Source organism: Pholcus phalangioides, unplaced genomic scaffold (assembly GCF_987345545.1).
Source record: "Pholcus phalangioides strain wild (caught in Gottingen) unplaced genomic scaffold, Ppha-v1.0 ptg000039l_1, whole genome shotgun sequence".
Lineage (NCBI taxonomy): Eukaryota > Metazoa > Arthropoda > Arachnida > Araneae > Pholcidae > Pholcus > Pholcus phalangioides.
In genome coordinates, this window is record NW_028301625.1 from 805,031 (window position 1) to 819,836 (window position 14,806).

General features: G+C 35.0%; 1 protein-coding gene across 2 annotated transcripts in view; it reads right to left on the reverse strand.

Moving 5' to 3' along the window:
- LOC149065441 (complement C3-like) overlaps positions 1–14,806 on the reverse strand; it is a 278,201-nt gene that overhangs the window by 195,463 nt on the left and 67,932 nt on the right. For both annotated transcript variants that reach the window (XM_089253977.1, XM_089253976.1), the window contains exons 14-15: positions 13,285–13,437; positions 9,000–9,126 (exon numbers count right to left, since the gene is read on the reverse strand). In XM_089253977.1, the coding sequence (XP_089110103.1) occupies positions 9,000–9,126; positions 13,285–13,437 (280 nt within the window). The remainder of the gene's footprint in view (positions 1–8,999; positions 9,127–13,284; positions 13,438–14,806) is intronic.

Here is a 14,806-nt window from a genome sequence, read left to right on the forward strand (position 1 = left end):
GATTGTACCATTTGGACACAATTACAAATATCTACATGATTTATGTTTTTACAAACTTTTATTTAAGAAATTAAAAAAAAATTGTTCACAAAATTCACTGAAATAAAGGTAGGGATTTCTACTGGGGGAATCATGATCAACAAGTTGCCAAAGCTGTGCTATATAATTCAAAAACTTTATTTTGGCGTTGACAAGAAAAATAAAGGTATGGCACTTGCAGCACAGTTAAAAAATATTTCCATACAAAAGGAAGAAAACAAACATAGTGGGATAAGTGTAACCCAGTACTATTTGTAAAATTCCGTTAGCTTCTGGGAACTATTCCTGGAGGAATTTTTCTTTTGTGTTTTTTATGCTATACTTCAGTAAAAATATGCTTGCCATACTAGTTGCTCATAGAAGATTATGAGGAAATTTCATTTGGAGAGGTTAGGTTTGTGCTTCATTCACTTGTTATGCTCTTCCCATTTCAACTATTGAAATCTTGTGCAAAAAAAAAGGATGACATCACTCTCCACTACCATATGAAGGTTTTTAACAACTGACTGTTGTGAAGATGAATTTTTTTTTGGAAAGAGAGAAAATTCATCTGAATTTGTGGGGAATTTAACCCACATCCTTTCACTTTCTGGGTGGATGCCCTAGACCACTAGACTACAAAGGCAATGAATCTCTCAATCTTTCCTTGAAGCTCGTGTACACTGAAAGGGACTATACAAAGATGGCCGGACCTGACTAAGGCCAAACTCAGAACTGCTGATGCTGCAACCAGATGGCGACTTATATAAGGATGATGTCACTCTCCACTACCATACGAAGTTTTTTATCAACTGGCTGTTGTGAAGATGAATTTTTTGGAAAAAGAGAAAATTCAAATGCCTTTCTGGGGTATTAAACCTATGCCCTTTCATTTTCAGGGCTAACGCCCTATACCACTAGACTACAAAGGCAACGCATCTCTCAATCTTTCCTTGGAGCTAGTGTACACTGAAAGGGACCATACATGGATGGCTGAACCTGATTCAGGCCAAGCTAAGAACTGCTGATGCCGCCACCAGATGGCTGGCGACTTATGCAAGGATGACGTCACTCTTCGCTACCATATGAAGGTTTTTAACAACTGGCTGTTGCGAAGATGAATTTTTTTTGGAAAGAGAGAAAATTCAACTGCCTTTGCAGAGAACTGAACACACGTCTTTTCACTTTCCTTGTCATCCTTGCATAAGTCGCCATCTGGCGGCAGCGTCAGCAGTTCTGAGTTTGGCCTGAGTTAGGTCCGGCCGTCTGTGTACGGTCCCTTTCAGTGTACACGAGCTCCAAGGAAAGATTGGGAGATTCGTTGTCTTTGTAGACTAAGTTTAGTGGTCTACGGCGTAAACCCGGGAAGTGAAAGGACATAGTTTTGATTCCCTGCAAAGGCAGTTGAATTTTCTCTTTCCAAAAAAATTCATTTTCGCAACAGTCAGTTGTTAAAAACCTTCGTATTGAAATCTTGTCTAACTTACAAATAAAAATTTAGTGAACATATTTGTTAGGCAACTAACCAAAGTGGAGACTCATCTGCAAACAAAATTTGAAAGAGAAAACTTGCTACTACATTTATCTTGCAATGGCCTAACAATGAAGACAAGAGTATTATTACAGGTGATGAAGTTATGAAACTTTTATCATGCTGCAAGTTTGACAGACACTGAAAAATTCACATTTCTCTTATTTATACCATATAATGCTGGCTAATGTTTTGTTGAGGGGAGAGAAATTTCTACATTGTGAGTTTTCTACATACCAAGGGTTGTTAATTAGCTTTGTATTTTAAGAACAATAAAAAAGTTTGGACTTTTTATGACATAAATAAATTTCTTCCCTTTTAAGCTTTCAACCATGATCATTTTTTTTATGGATTATAAAGCACAACCAGTCATAGGTTCTTTCTGCAGAGGAATATGGATGTGGTTCATGTGTGGTTTAGTAGTAGTCTAGTTGTTCTACTTGCCTCACTCATCAAGGCAAGTGAAACCCATGCCCAGTTAAAAAATAAAATTAATCTTGAAAAGGGGACACTGAAGAAAAATTTAAAACATTAGCCATGAAAAAAAACATAACAAACCTACTCCCACATTTTTGAAAAGTTTTGTTGAATTCTTCAATCTAGATGCTAGGTCGAATTGGCATAAGTGAAATTAGCAGTTCCACTTATCCCAAAATAACTTATTATGTGATTAAAGCTTAAAAAACCGCAACGTGAACGAACTTTGGTTGTTGTCCGTTAAGGAAATATTCCAGGTTAAAAGTAGTTGTCAAGAAAGTGTAACAAAAACATGTGTACATTAAGGAAAGCATAGGCGTAAATTTATAAGGGCTCAAACATGTTGTGGAGGGGGGGGGGTGTCAAACCAAATATTTTTATAGGGTATTATGGAAATCATGATGAATATTGGGGGGGGGGAAGATGAACAGGCTGGATATAAGTTTACGCTTATTAAGGAAAGAGACTTACTGGATATTATGCTGAGATGAACTCGTAAAGAAAAATCTAATACACTTCATCCAGAAACGAACCCTGGTGCTCTTACAATCTGCGCAAGTGTGCTAATCATTATACCATGGGAGATGAAACCTTGCTTTCTATATGGTAAAGTGATGTTTTGGGAACCTCTGCCTGGCTGGAAGTACCTGATCACCAATTCACATATTTACTCTGGCAAATAATATTAGTGGATCCCATTATCATGAGATGCCCAGGTAAGCCCATGTGTTAAGATAAGCACTGACCTGACAGAGAAATATTAGCATAAAGTAGTAATGAAAACAGGTTATACGAATTAAAAATATAGTGGATCACACAAACTTGTAATGCTCCATTTCAAAACATTTTTCTACTTACTACAACTTATTTTCATGGTCCCAATTTTTTTCTTGCATTGAAAATTTTAACTTTTCCTGGATAATAATGTTAAAAAATTGTTTTGCTATTTCCTGCTTATAACGTTTGTAAAATTCAGCTTGCAGCTAGGGTTTGCTCTCTTGTCTTGAAATCACCATATTTTTCCTTTTTTTCCCCCCATATTCAAAAACTGAAAAAATGTGATTATTAATGTGCTAACATTAACAATTGAGTAAAAAGTAAACATATGGCTTTCCTTCGATGGCTATTTCCAAGCAAGTCATTTTCCTGCTTAAAGAATAAACTGAAAAATTTGTTTCCTTTTTTTTCACTGGGGTTTCACAACAACCATCTAAACAGTTTTTTTTCTCTAACTTTGTTCAACAATAGTGTGTGAAGACTAACTGGCCTTGTCAATGTCCAGTTACACCAAGCTGATCCAGAGACTATGTTTGCATACAACAAACAATTAAACTGCTGTCTTTCTCATCTTCTTAATCCATTTATACAAATACACAAAGGCCACAACAGACAAAATGTCCAATATATATCTAAACTATATTAAAAATACAGCAACAACCAATAAGAGCAATATAAAACGAATAATTATGATAAAATACAAATATGCATATACAAATATACATTGCCCATAAAAATTATGGTTGTCTCATCTAAGTATGGATAGCTTCTGGATTTATCCCAATATGTTTACCATATTTCTTTTTAAACATATCAATCCTGTTAGAATTTACGACCCCCAGAGGTAACCTATTCCATTCACAGCCCTATAAGAGAAAAATTCCCTGCAACACCTTCAACTAGAATTTCCCTTACAAATCAATACTGACATTCCCTGGTTGAAGCAGTTGATAAACGATGTATTAATAACTCATAGTCAATTTTTGCGCCATCCTGTTCAAAATTTTAAATACTTCAATCATATCTCTGACACCTGCATTGTTCCAATGTAAACATATTAAAAAAAAATCAAGTCTCTTTTCACAGCTTAAATCCCATGTGCCATCAAGAGCATGTGAGTGGCTCTTGATTAAATGCTCAGAGCATTGAAGGCTCTGCATTCCCTTGACCACGTCCATGTTCCTTTGTAAGTATGGTCTCTAAAACCTAATGGCATATTCCAATCCAGGACGAAATAAGCACCAGAAAAATGGGAGGATCATTTTGGGAGAACGTGAAGAGACGTTTTTCAGAATGAAACCGAGCATTCTGTATGCTTCTTAACCACTCCTGAACATTGTCCAGAAAACTGAAGCGACTCGTCAATGAGGATTCCCAAATTGGTGAACCTAGTTGCATCCCGAATGACACAACCAATCAACTCGTAAGTGAAACGTGGGTTGTTTCAACCAAAATGGGAGACCCTGTACTTTTTAACATAAAAGGTCATGCTCTAATCATTAGCCCATGCTGCAATTATATTCAAATTCATCTGAAGCCTCTCCCTTTTGCTATAATTTTAGACTACCCCAATAAGTTTCATGTCATCTGAGAATTTGCTAACAATCCCACACACATCGATACTCTGATCGAGTTTAATGATAAAAAAGTAAAAAAAAGTATGGAGTTAAGTGTCCTGACTTAAAATTTTTAGTTTTAGGACTTCTACTTGACTTTTGTTGAGAACTTAGTCACACCATGCACACCAATACTTTGAATATCACCTTCACTTTAAAAGACTAACATGAAAAAGTCATTGAAAGCCCTACACGTGTCTACATTGCTCTCTACCCTACACCCTTCCATTGACTGGGGCAACTGTACCCTTACATCTGTTATTAACTTGTCTGAAAAATTATTTTAGGTTAGAGCCAATGTTATCTGCCAACCTTGATTCAACTTCTTTTTTATTAAACCTTATCATTTTATTTGCCATTCTTCTTTCAGTAAATGATGAGAGGTCACCTCTTCCCCTTTTGTATTGTCTAAATCAGGGATGCTGGAACATATCTACTCTCGTTGCCAAAGCACTACCAATCATTTTTATGGTATTGCTCAGCAATACCAATCATCATCGGGTCAGTCAACTCCATTTTTTGAAATCATTGGCAGACTATTAACGAGAAGACATCCATTGCAAATTGAAATTACAACTGCCAGGAATAATGATAAATTTTATAACTTCCGATGCCAAGTTGGAAGAGTATGAAACAGATTGCCAACAGAACTTGTATATTCATCCACATATCCCACCACATTCAGTTTTATTGGTGTATATATGCTTATTTGCATATACACATGACAGTGTTCATGATTCTTTTTTTTTGATAAAACCTATTAACAGGTGTCATCTTTTCATTTTTTTATCTGTTTTTGCCCATTTGTTTGAGTTCTTGTATGAAATCTTCTTCATTGTTTCTACTGATATTGCTGCTTTTTCTCATAGGCTCAATTGATTATTTTAATTTGGAATGACATGCAATGATTTTTTTAATACTTTTAACTAAATTTTTTTGTATATATTTTTATATATTTTTAATTTATGTACGTGTATATATGTAATTTTATTTGTGTGTACATGTTTATTTTAATATTTGTGTGTGGTTTTTTTAATTTATTTTTAACATATTTCTTAGTGTAATTTTTTATGTATTTTCCCCTTATACATGTTCGTGTGCGTGAATATGTTATTGCTTTTGACTGATATCCCGCTATTTCTTCCCAATTTTATTGACTGTTTGAATTGTGCACCTGTGACGTTAGAGCCTAGGGCCTTGCACAGGATTGTATATTAAATAAATAAAAATCATTAAAAAAATAGCTCACTAAAAGCACTTTTTTGTTTGTGTGAAAAAAAAAGGAATTTTAAATCGCTATTAATTTGAGTGATTTTTTCACCTCTTTTATGCACTACTAACAGTAAAAGTTACTATTCTCCCCCTCCTCCCCGGGGACCGCTTGCATATTCAAAAATATCTAGCACTAGCTCATTAGCCCTGGGGACGACAAAACAAGATTTAGCTAAAAATACATCTGTAACCGAATGCCATTGTCATCTACTTCCCGATATTTCTTGTATTCATCCTTCCCCCAGTGATTTGTATCCTGTCATTGAAATTGTAAAAAAAGAAAAACAGCAGTGTCCAGTGCGAAGCCCGCGGGCACCATGACACTTGAGATGGCTTTGGAGGCTGTTTTCCCTGAACACATGCAATTATCGATAATTGAATCTGTCAGTCTTTTTTACTCATTGAAAAGAGAGCCGCTGATAAGCATACACTGAGGGAATGCCTGTTGTCAAAGGTCCCTGGTTGTTTTTTCGAAATGATATACAATATATTTTCCACATGAGGAAAAAAAACTCATTTCTACACTACAGCAACACCAACAATCCTGCCCCCCAAGGGTAGGGCTGACAGAGAACCAACCCTGGGGCTCAAGATAATTAACATTGTTTTTTGTTTTCACGCTATAAATTCACTATGGGGGGGGGGCGGACAAAGATTCCAGTTTAGGAGGCCCCTGCTTTAGGATGTGGGGACCATATCAATACTTACCAAGAAGTTAGACAAGAAGCTATGGAGTGGCAAATTTTTTTCAACTCATCCTTGATTGTATTCCAGCTGCATATAGCATGGACCTTTTATTCCCGTTCCTGAAAAATTCTTTTTGTCTCATAGATAAATTATGAAATTAATGAATTATATATGAAGTAATCACAAATTTGAACTGTTGGAATAAAAAAACCATGACCTCCATTAGGGTTGGGGTGAGAGGCTCCAGCTTGGGGACTAAGGACAATTCTTAAATACTTTTGTGTTTAATTTAAATGCTTTTTGAAAGTTAGTAACTCAGATTTTTTCTGGAAGAAATTCCTTGTGCTCCTTTTCTGCCCCCTCCAAAGATCAATTTGAGTGTGGGGGGGGGGGGTGTTTAATCCCCCACTCTTGAGCAGACATTAATGGATTTTTTTTTTGCAAGTTATTTTTGGAGTTCAAAAAAAACTTTTGGGAATTTAAAAAATTAGATGAACCTAACAAATAATAAGGTAAATTGAAAAGTTTTTGAGAGATCAACTTTAAGCCATGTCTGGTTTTTTTAAATACTAAAATTAGAGGGAAGAGAGATTGACGAGATATTTTTTTCTGCTTAAAGGGCTGAATATATGCCATGCATTTCATTAATTTAATAATTTATCTATTAATACTAAATTGTAATCAAAAGTTATTGATTACAGTTTCTAAAATGTAATAAATATTTCTTAGACATGTCAAATTCAGTACAGAAATGTGATGTGCTCCAACATTATTCTACTTTCGGGATCCCAGGAAATGGGATCGGTTGCATTCTAGGTGTGGGATTGTGGGAAAACTGGATCCCAGGAGAGAAAACCTAGTGGGGACTTGGGATCCACTTTTCCCTGCAATATGAGAAAGTGACTGATATGTACGGGATGACAGTTAATTATATTGTGCTGTCACTTTGGCCGTCCCCTCCCGGAAGGAATTTTTGGCGACTGCCCTGATAGCACATGGCATAAGAGTAATAATCTTGGGAAAGTTTTACAATTTGAACAGGCGTTCCAATCCTTTATAATTAAAAAAAAAAAGCATTCGCAATATTGTAGGAACAAGGTGAATTTATGCCATATAGACACTATCTTTGAATGCCAGCAGATAGCCGTGAAAGTACCGTAATTTCCGGTACGTAACAAAAAAATCTGCAGGGGAATAAAAACTCTAAAATTTGACAATTACACGCCCTTCATTCAGGGAAACAACTAGATATCCCTCATCTTATTCTTCAACAACCCGCATGTATATCAATACAGCACAATGTACAAATTAGTTAAACCACTTTTTCAAGGTCCCGCGATCATAATACATGGTAAAAAGAAAAAAAAAGGGGGAAAAAGTTGGGGAGGTTTTTCCCTATTTTTTCTTCTTCTTAGAATTAGGAAAGAACGCGTCCCGCAGGATGCGTGAACAACATTTTTATGCGCCCTTTTCCAAAGTTCCAGGTATTTGATGCGTTAGATGAGACAACCATAATTTCTATGGGCAATGTATATTTATATATGCATATTTGTATTTTATCATAATTATTAGTTTTATATTGCTCTTATTGGGTGTTGCTGTATTTTTAATACAGTTTAGATATATATTGGACATTTTGTCTGTTGTGGCCTTTGTGTATTTGTATAAATGGATTAAGAAGATGAGAAAGACAGCAGTTTAATTGTTTGTTGTATGCAAACGTAGTCTCTGGATCAGCTTGGTGTAACTTGACATTGACAAGGCCAGTTAGTCTTCACACACTATTGTTGAACAAAGTTAGAGAAAAAAAAATCTGTTTTGATGGTTGTTGTGAAACCCCAGTGAAAAAAAAGGAAACAAATTTTTCAGTTTATTCGTTAAGCAGGAAAATGACTTGCTTGGAAATAGCCATCGAAGGAAAGCCATATGTTTACTTTTTACTCAATTGTTAACGTTAGCACATTATTAATCACATTTTTCAGTTTTTGAATATGGGGGAAAAAAATGAAAAATATGGTGATTTCAAGACAAGAGAGCAAACCCTAGCTGCAAGCTGAATTTTAGCACATCAATGGCATTTCTGTTGATGTTTAGAGGAAAGAAAAAAAACTCAAATTCGCAGATGAAAATCATTTGATTTTGTGAGTTACAGCAGCAAAAAAATTCAAATTTTCCTCCAAGCTTTTTGAACACCCTTATTTTAAAACAAAATTTCATGTTCAAAAAGGTAAAATTACAAAAAGCATTTTGATTTCAATCAAGAAACCCAAATTCAAAAATACAAATACATAGATATCAAAATGTAAGTTTCCTTTTTTTAATTCAATTTTTCTGTATAAAACATGTAAATGTTAGGGATATATAAATTTTTCTTACTAAACCTATATGCCATAATACCTGTAAATAAATCAAAAATGGTGTAAAGAAACCACAGCATAAATAAAAATTACGTCTGATAACAATCATCAAGATTTCCTGTTTAAAGCATTTTCTTGCTTACAATGTTTTGTCATGATGATTTTTTTGAAAAACTTTATTGGCTGAATTTACTGTAATCATGAATAGATTTTTTTTGAATATCTTTAATGGTAAATAAGCATGTATGAGAATTAGAAGTTTACCAGCATTAGGGTCAAGCTTAAAACCCTCTGTTGTAATGTACACTCCAGCTTGATTGAAAACAGCACTTGTGCTGGATCCACCACCAGGTCCACAACCAGAATCATGACTTTCAAACGTATCAAACATCTAATAAAGATTCATAATTTTTGGCTGAAATGTTTCAAAAGCATATAGTCATTTACATATAGTGCCCCACAATCGACTGATGGTTTTCAAAATGGGATATCAAGAAAACGGTGACAGATATTAAAGTCATTCTTCCGGAATATAAAAATGCAAAGTCAGGAATTTTATGACAACTCATTCATGTTGTAAGGGGTTTATTAAAATAAAGAAAATTAAATGTTTATATAAACACCCTGTGCCCAAAAACCAAATTAGAATTGTCTGAATTCAAACATCGGAGAAAAGTTGAGAAAGAAGCGTTGTCTGTTAGTTTTCGTTGTTCTTTCAACTTTTCTCAGATTTTTGAATTCAAATATCTCTGCGAATATTGCACACTTAGAAACGTGAAGTTTTTTTTCTTGGCATCAGGAGAGAGACAAGGCAACAACTTTGTAATTGAGTTTTTGGTCACAGGGGGTGTCTGTATATATGAAAAGTTAATATTTTAATAACTATACATCCCTTTACAACAAGAATGACGTATCTGAAATTCCTGACTTCAAACATTTATGTTCTGAAAGAATGATTTTAATATCTGCCTCCGTTTTCTTGCAGTCCGATTTTGAAACCACCAGTCGATTGTGGGACACTCTGTACATAAACACTGATGTAAATAAATGTAATAACAATATTACATAAATATAATAAATTCATGGATGTTCTCAAAACTGACTCTAAATTATAACATAGTAGCACCTCCCTTATATGCCCTAAAACTGGGAATGAGGGTTGGTCAGATTTAAGAATATCCAGAAAAGCAAAGGAGATTGAAACAGTGTATGTGTAGCATATTGAATCCGTTAGATATTTCATAAAAACATTGCATTACATGGGCATTTTTTTAAAAATGAAGCAAATATATATATATATATATATAAATTAGGTATAATTAACCCTGCAGTGCTTGCATTATTGTGCCTTGTTATTTTAACAGAGCAATATGCCCCGTGAGCACTGCAGGGTTAAAAACAAGGAGATTATATTTTACAGAGCCAGTAAGGGACTCAAATGTTATGAATCACTATACAAATACATTATACTAGTAGTAACATGGTAAGATTACTCTCACAACAGTCTTTCCAAACTTTTCTATCTAATCTTCCCAATTTTCAGAAAAAAAAACTGGCCATATCCAGGGCTTATATAGTAAGGGCTGTTTCATCTCTTTGATGTTGCGCTTGCCGCCTTGGCTCAGTGGATGTGTTCTCAGAGCAGCTGTATGACGTCACCGCCCTGCTACTTTTTTCTCACAGACGACATTAGTGTTGTGTCATTGTGCATGCGTGTGTGGTATTTTCATAATATTTTCGTGATTCTTGTGTAAATCTGTGACAAACATACATGACTATCACATATGGTTCCACTTTACCCCCACTGCCTATTGTTTTAAGGCTCTTCGGGGGGGGGGGTTTCGCCCCTCTCTAGATCTGCCACTGGTGGTATTCCTTTAAATTCGGCCTTAATGTCGCGTCGCAACACAATTAATGGCAAATGAGTCCCATGTTTGCCTTTTCTTGAACGCTCTCGTTCTGTCAAATGCGTATACTGTATGATTTCATTGTTTGCTATAGCTAGTCAGTAAAGACCGATGCGATTAAAAAAAGAAATTGATAACTAAAAAATATTTTTTATTATTTTTTTCCGTTTTTCTCATTCCGTGATGGTAGATACACTGATGCTGATAATTGATTACTATTAACACACTATATTGATTACTATTTGGTGAACGTCTAGCTGTGTTCAAATTTCAGCAAGATGATGCATCATACACACTGCAAGTCATAGCAATAGTGGTAGTCACACAACACAGCAAGTGATTCAAAAAGACTAGTTTAATGCACAAAATATTAAGGATCTGGATTAGCCAGCACATAGCCCCAATCTATACCCTATTGTGAATCTTTCTTTCTTCGCGGGGGGGGGGGGATTGGTGCCCTTTCATCTGGCCCCCACAAGGATGGGCTAACAGAGCTGCAGCCCTGAGGTGTGGGACAATCAGCATCATTGTTTGTTTTTCCTGCAATAAATTCACTACAGAACCCTCTCCCTGTGAAAACTCTGGCTTGCGGACCCGCTAAAGATACAACAGCCTATGGGGCCCTGCTACATGATGTGGGGGGGGGGGGGAGGAAGGCCATGTCCTTTCTAGGGAAACCCAATATTGTTCCCAAGAGGATCCCCTACTGCTGTGGTAGTTTACAGTTAACCTCCACACTCTACTGTAGGAATTATCACGTGATTCTGAGAACACTGCTTTAGGGGAATATTACAGATGTTTAAAGGTCTGGACAAGTAAAGAAAGAAAAGTTCTTTTTTGCCCCACCCATATAATGTCTGCCCCAATGTAGGGTAGCTATATATTGGCATTGTTCTTTTTCTGTTGCTATTCACCATCCATTCCTCTGGGGTGAAAAAAAGAATGAATAAAACCTGAGAGAGAAGAAAAGAAATATTGAATGCCACATCTTCTCCAAAGCCAAGATTTTAGGGAAAAAGTTGAAAAAAAAAAAAGATTTCTGGAGAATAAAAAAAATCTGTGACCTTTACTCAAATTTTGTGACTTTTTCGGGACTTCCGTGACCTTTTTCCTCATTCTGTGATTTTCAGTGATGGTAGACACCCTGATGCTGATAATTTATTACTATTAACACATTATATTGATTACTATTTGGTGAACGTCTAGCTGTGTTCAAGTTTCAGCAAGATAATGCATCATACACACGGCAAGAAATAGAAATAGTGGTAGCCACACAACACAGCAAGTCATTCAAAAGCCTAGTTTAGTGAACAAAATATTAAGGTTCTTTATTAGCCAGTACATAGCCACAATCTATACCCTATTGTGAATCTTTAAGGCATTGTGTTGAGAAGTTTATAGAAATAATCGATAGTACAGTCAAATCCCGTTTTAACGAATACCGTTATAGCAAAAATCTTGTTTTAATGAACACTTTTCTAATCTCTCAGATAAGTTTACATAGGAACAATGCAAAAACCTGGAATTTCTTTATAACAAAATTTTGTTATAACGAAGTGATTTATCCGGTCTCTCTTCGAGTTTGTTACAATGAAATTCGACTGTAAGAACTTGAGAGCTTCCACTGGGAGTTTTTGGTATTATTTCAAGTCGCAAATAATGTGTGTGCAGGACTTAATTTCTTAAATTAAAAACCTGCATTAACAAAATTATTAAGGTAAAAGAAACAAATAATAAATAATTAAAATAAAAAATAGTTTATATTTTGCTGTAAATGCAACTTTGTTTAACCTTTTTGTTAATTATAAAAATTTTCTATTTTTGTTTATATGTCAATATGTTGCCTCTAAAATGTACACCCACACACTGTCTAATTTTACTATTAAGTAAATAAAGTACATGTTTACCCTAGTAAGTGGTAATTAATTTGTGATGTTGCAAGTAATATTTTTCTTATACTGTGCAATCTCAAATAGTGTCTAAACTTTTGTGGTGCACTGTACTTGTTACACCAATAACTTCTACTCTTTTGAGTTGGTTTTGATTCACCTCACTGGGCCATTTTGGTCTAGTGGCATGTACTGTATTGTAAAGTATCATTTAGTTCTTTTGAATCTGCTTTCTCATGATTTAAAGTTCTGATTACTACCAATAATTCAATTACAGTATTAAAATAGCTTGAGTAATGCAAAGAAATTACGTCACATTTAAATCTGATCAAAGCTTTTCCTTTTGACCTCAGTTAAACATCTTTGCTTTTTTTTCACTCTCGTCAGATAAAAGATATGTTTTTCCCCCCATTCTTCTAAAGACATTACATCCCTGCTTGTAAAGTTAATCAACTTCAATACTAAACTGATCTTTATTTAAAAATGGAGTCCCAAGACTTCTCCAATTTATATCCATGCTTGTTTGGAAATGGTGATAATAAAGACATTGCTCAAAGTTATGCAAGGTAACAGCGATATAGAATGAGAAATACACAACTGATACCTTTCAAACGTTTTACAAGAAACTGATCATAACTGATTTATGACAATGAGTGAAGGTAAATAACATATAATTACACATCTCAATCACATCTTACAATGAAGAAGTGCACATAGTTTTATGTTAAAACTAGTTGAGTATCAATTACTTACTTTTCTTCTGGTCAACACTCCCTTATTAGACAGAGCATAAATGGCAGAATCAACAGCCATAAGTCCAACATGTGTGCCATTTTTTCCTCTTAAGATGATTTTTCCTTCTTGTGTAGGTTCTGGTTTCACTCCAAAGTCAGGTGTGATTGTAATCTAATCATTCAAAAAAAAAAAAAAAAAATTAACTAATGTTAAATTCTTCAAACAATGGATCTTTTACTTGTTTTTACAATTTATTATCCAAAAACAAATATTATTTATTATTAAATCTTTAAAAAGGGGAGATAGAGAAAGAACAGTCAAATCGTAATGCTATTTGTAAGGAAGGTGACAGGATTTGGAAGGAAACCTAACAGGAGCAAAAAATAATTGAATAATGAGACTGAGGGGAGGGGGTATACATATTATACATATTTACCAGAGCTGGACAAGTGTCAGGTTGCCATGGTAACTAAACAATTGGTATTGGCACCTAAAATTTTCTTTGTGCAGTTACTAAATTGATGGTTGACAGCAGCACAAAATGTTTGGAACTTATAGCAGCATATCTGCTGACATGAAAGTGGGTCACTGAAAAAGTTAAAAGAAGCATTATATTTTGAACCTTTTTCCTTGTCCCAGGTAAGTAAAAAGTTTTTTTGCAAAATTTGTTTTGGCACCTACATGTTTTCGCGATTTGTCCAGCCTCCGATATTCAATGAGCTATACATACATATCTAGTATCTGTGAGCATGGAACTGGGCCAACATGTTTGTTGAGGATGGATGTCAAGTGCCTCTACATGAGGCTGTAGAGGTTCTTTATGACATCATACAATATAACTTATTCTGTGTCGATTGTGAAATCTGCAGGAATCAAAGTTCCTGTAGATTTTGTGGTATGGTGGAATGATGACAAGGTTACATCAAACAGCACCAAAAACATTTTCAATAGATAGATTTGTTGATGCAGCTAGCAAAATGGTGAAGTCAGCTCCATCTGGTGTCTTTGAAACTGGTCCTAGTGATAGTAGCAGTATGCACTCTCCTCTCAGAGCATATGCAATGGCAGCTAGAGGCTGAACATTTTTTTCCCTTGGAGAAAGACTGGAGTTTGCAGATGTCATTCTATTGGTCTACATATATTATTTTATGTTTTGTCTGCATTTTCAGGTTTTGCGATTAATTTTTCTTTCTTTACAGAAATTCGTCTATCTCTCTGTGTGTGGGTTTATATGTTCTCTTGTTTATGTTAATCACCAATAATTTGCAGTACAAGAATCAAAGTTGTCTACAACGTATGTTATAGACAAGGCTCACAGACAGAAATAAACTTGAAATATTGAGAAGAAAAATAATGATTTCACTGCCCCAATGACCATATGTATCTCTGTCCATGACATGGCCTTGTCTGGGCTTAAATCAAAAACTAATATAAAAGGCTTAATTTGCATCACACCATGCTTTTCTAGAACACGAATGTTCTCTATACACAGGGGCGGTTTAAAAGAGGGTGCAAGGGGTGTAGTGCACGTGGGTGGCAG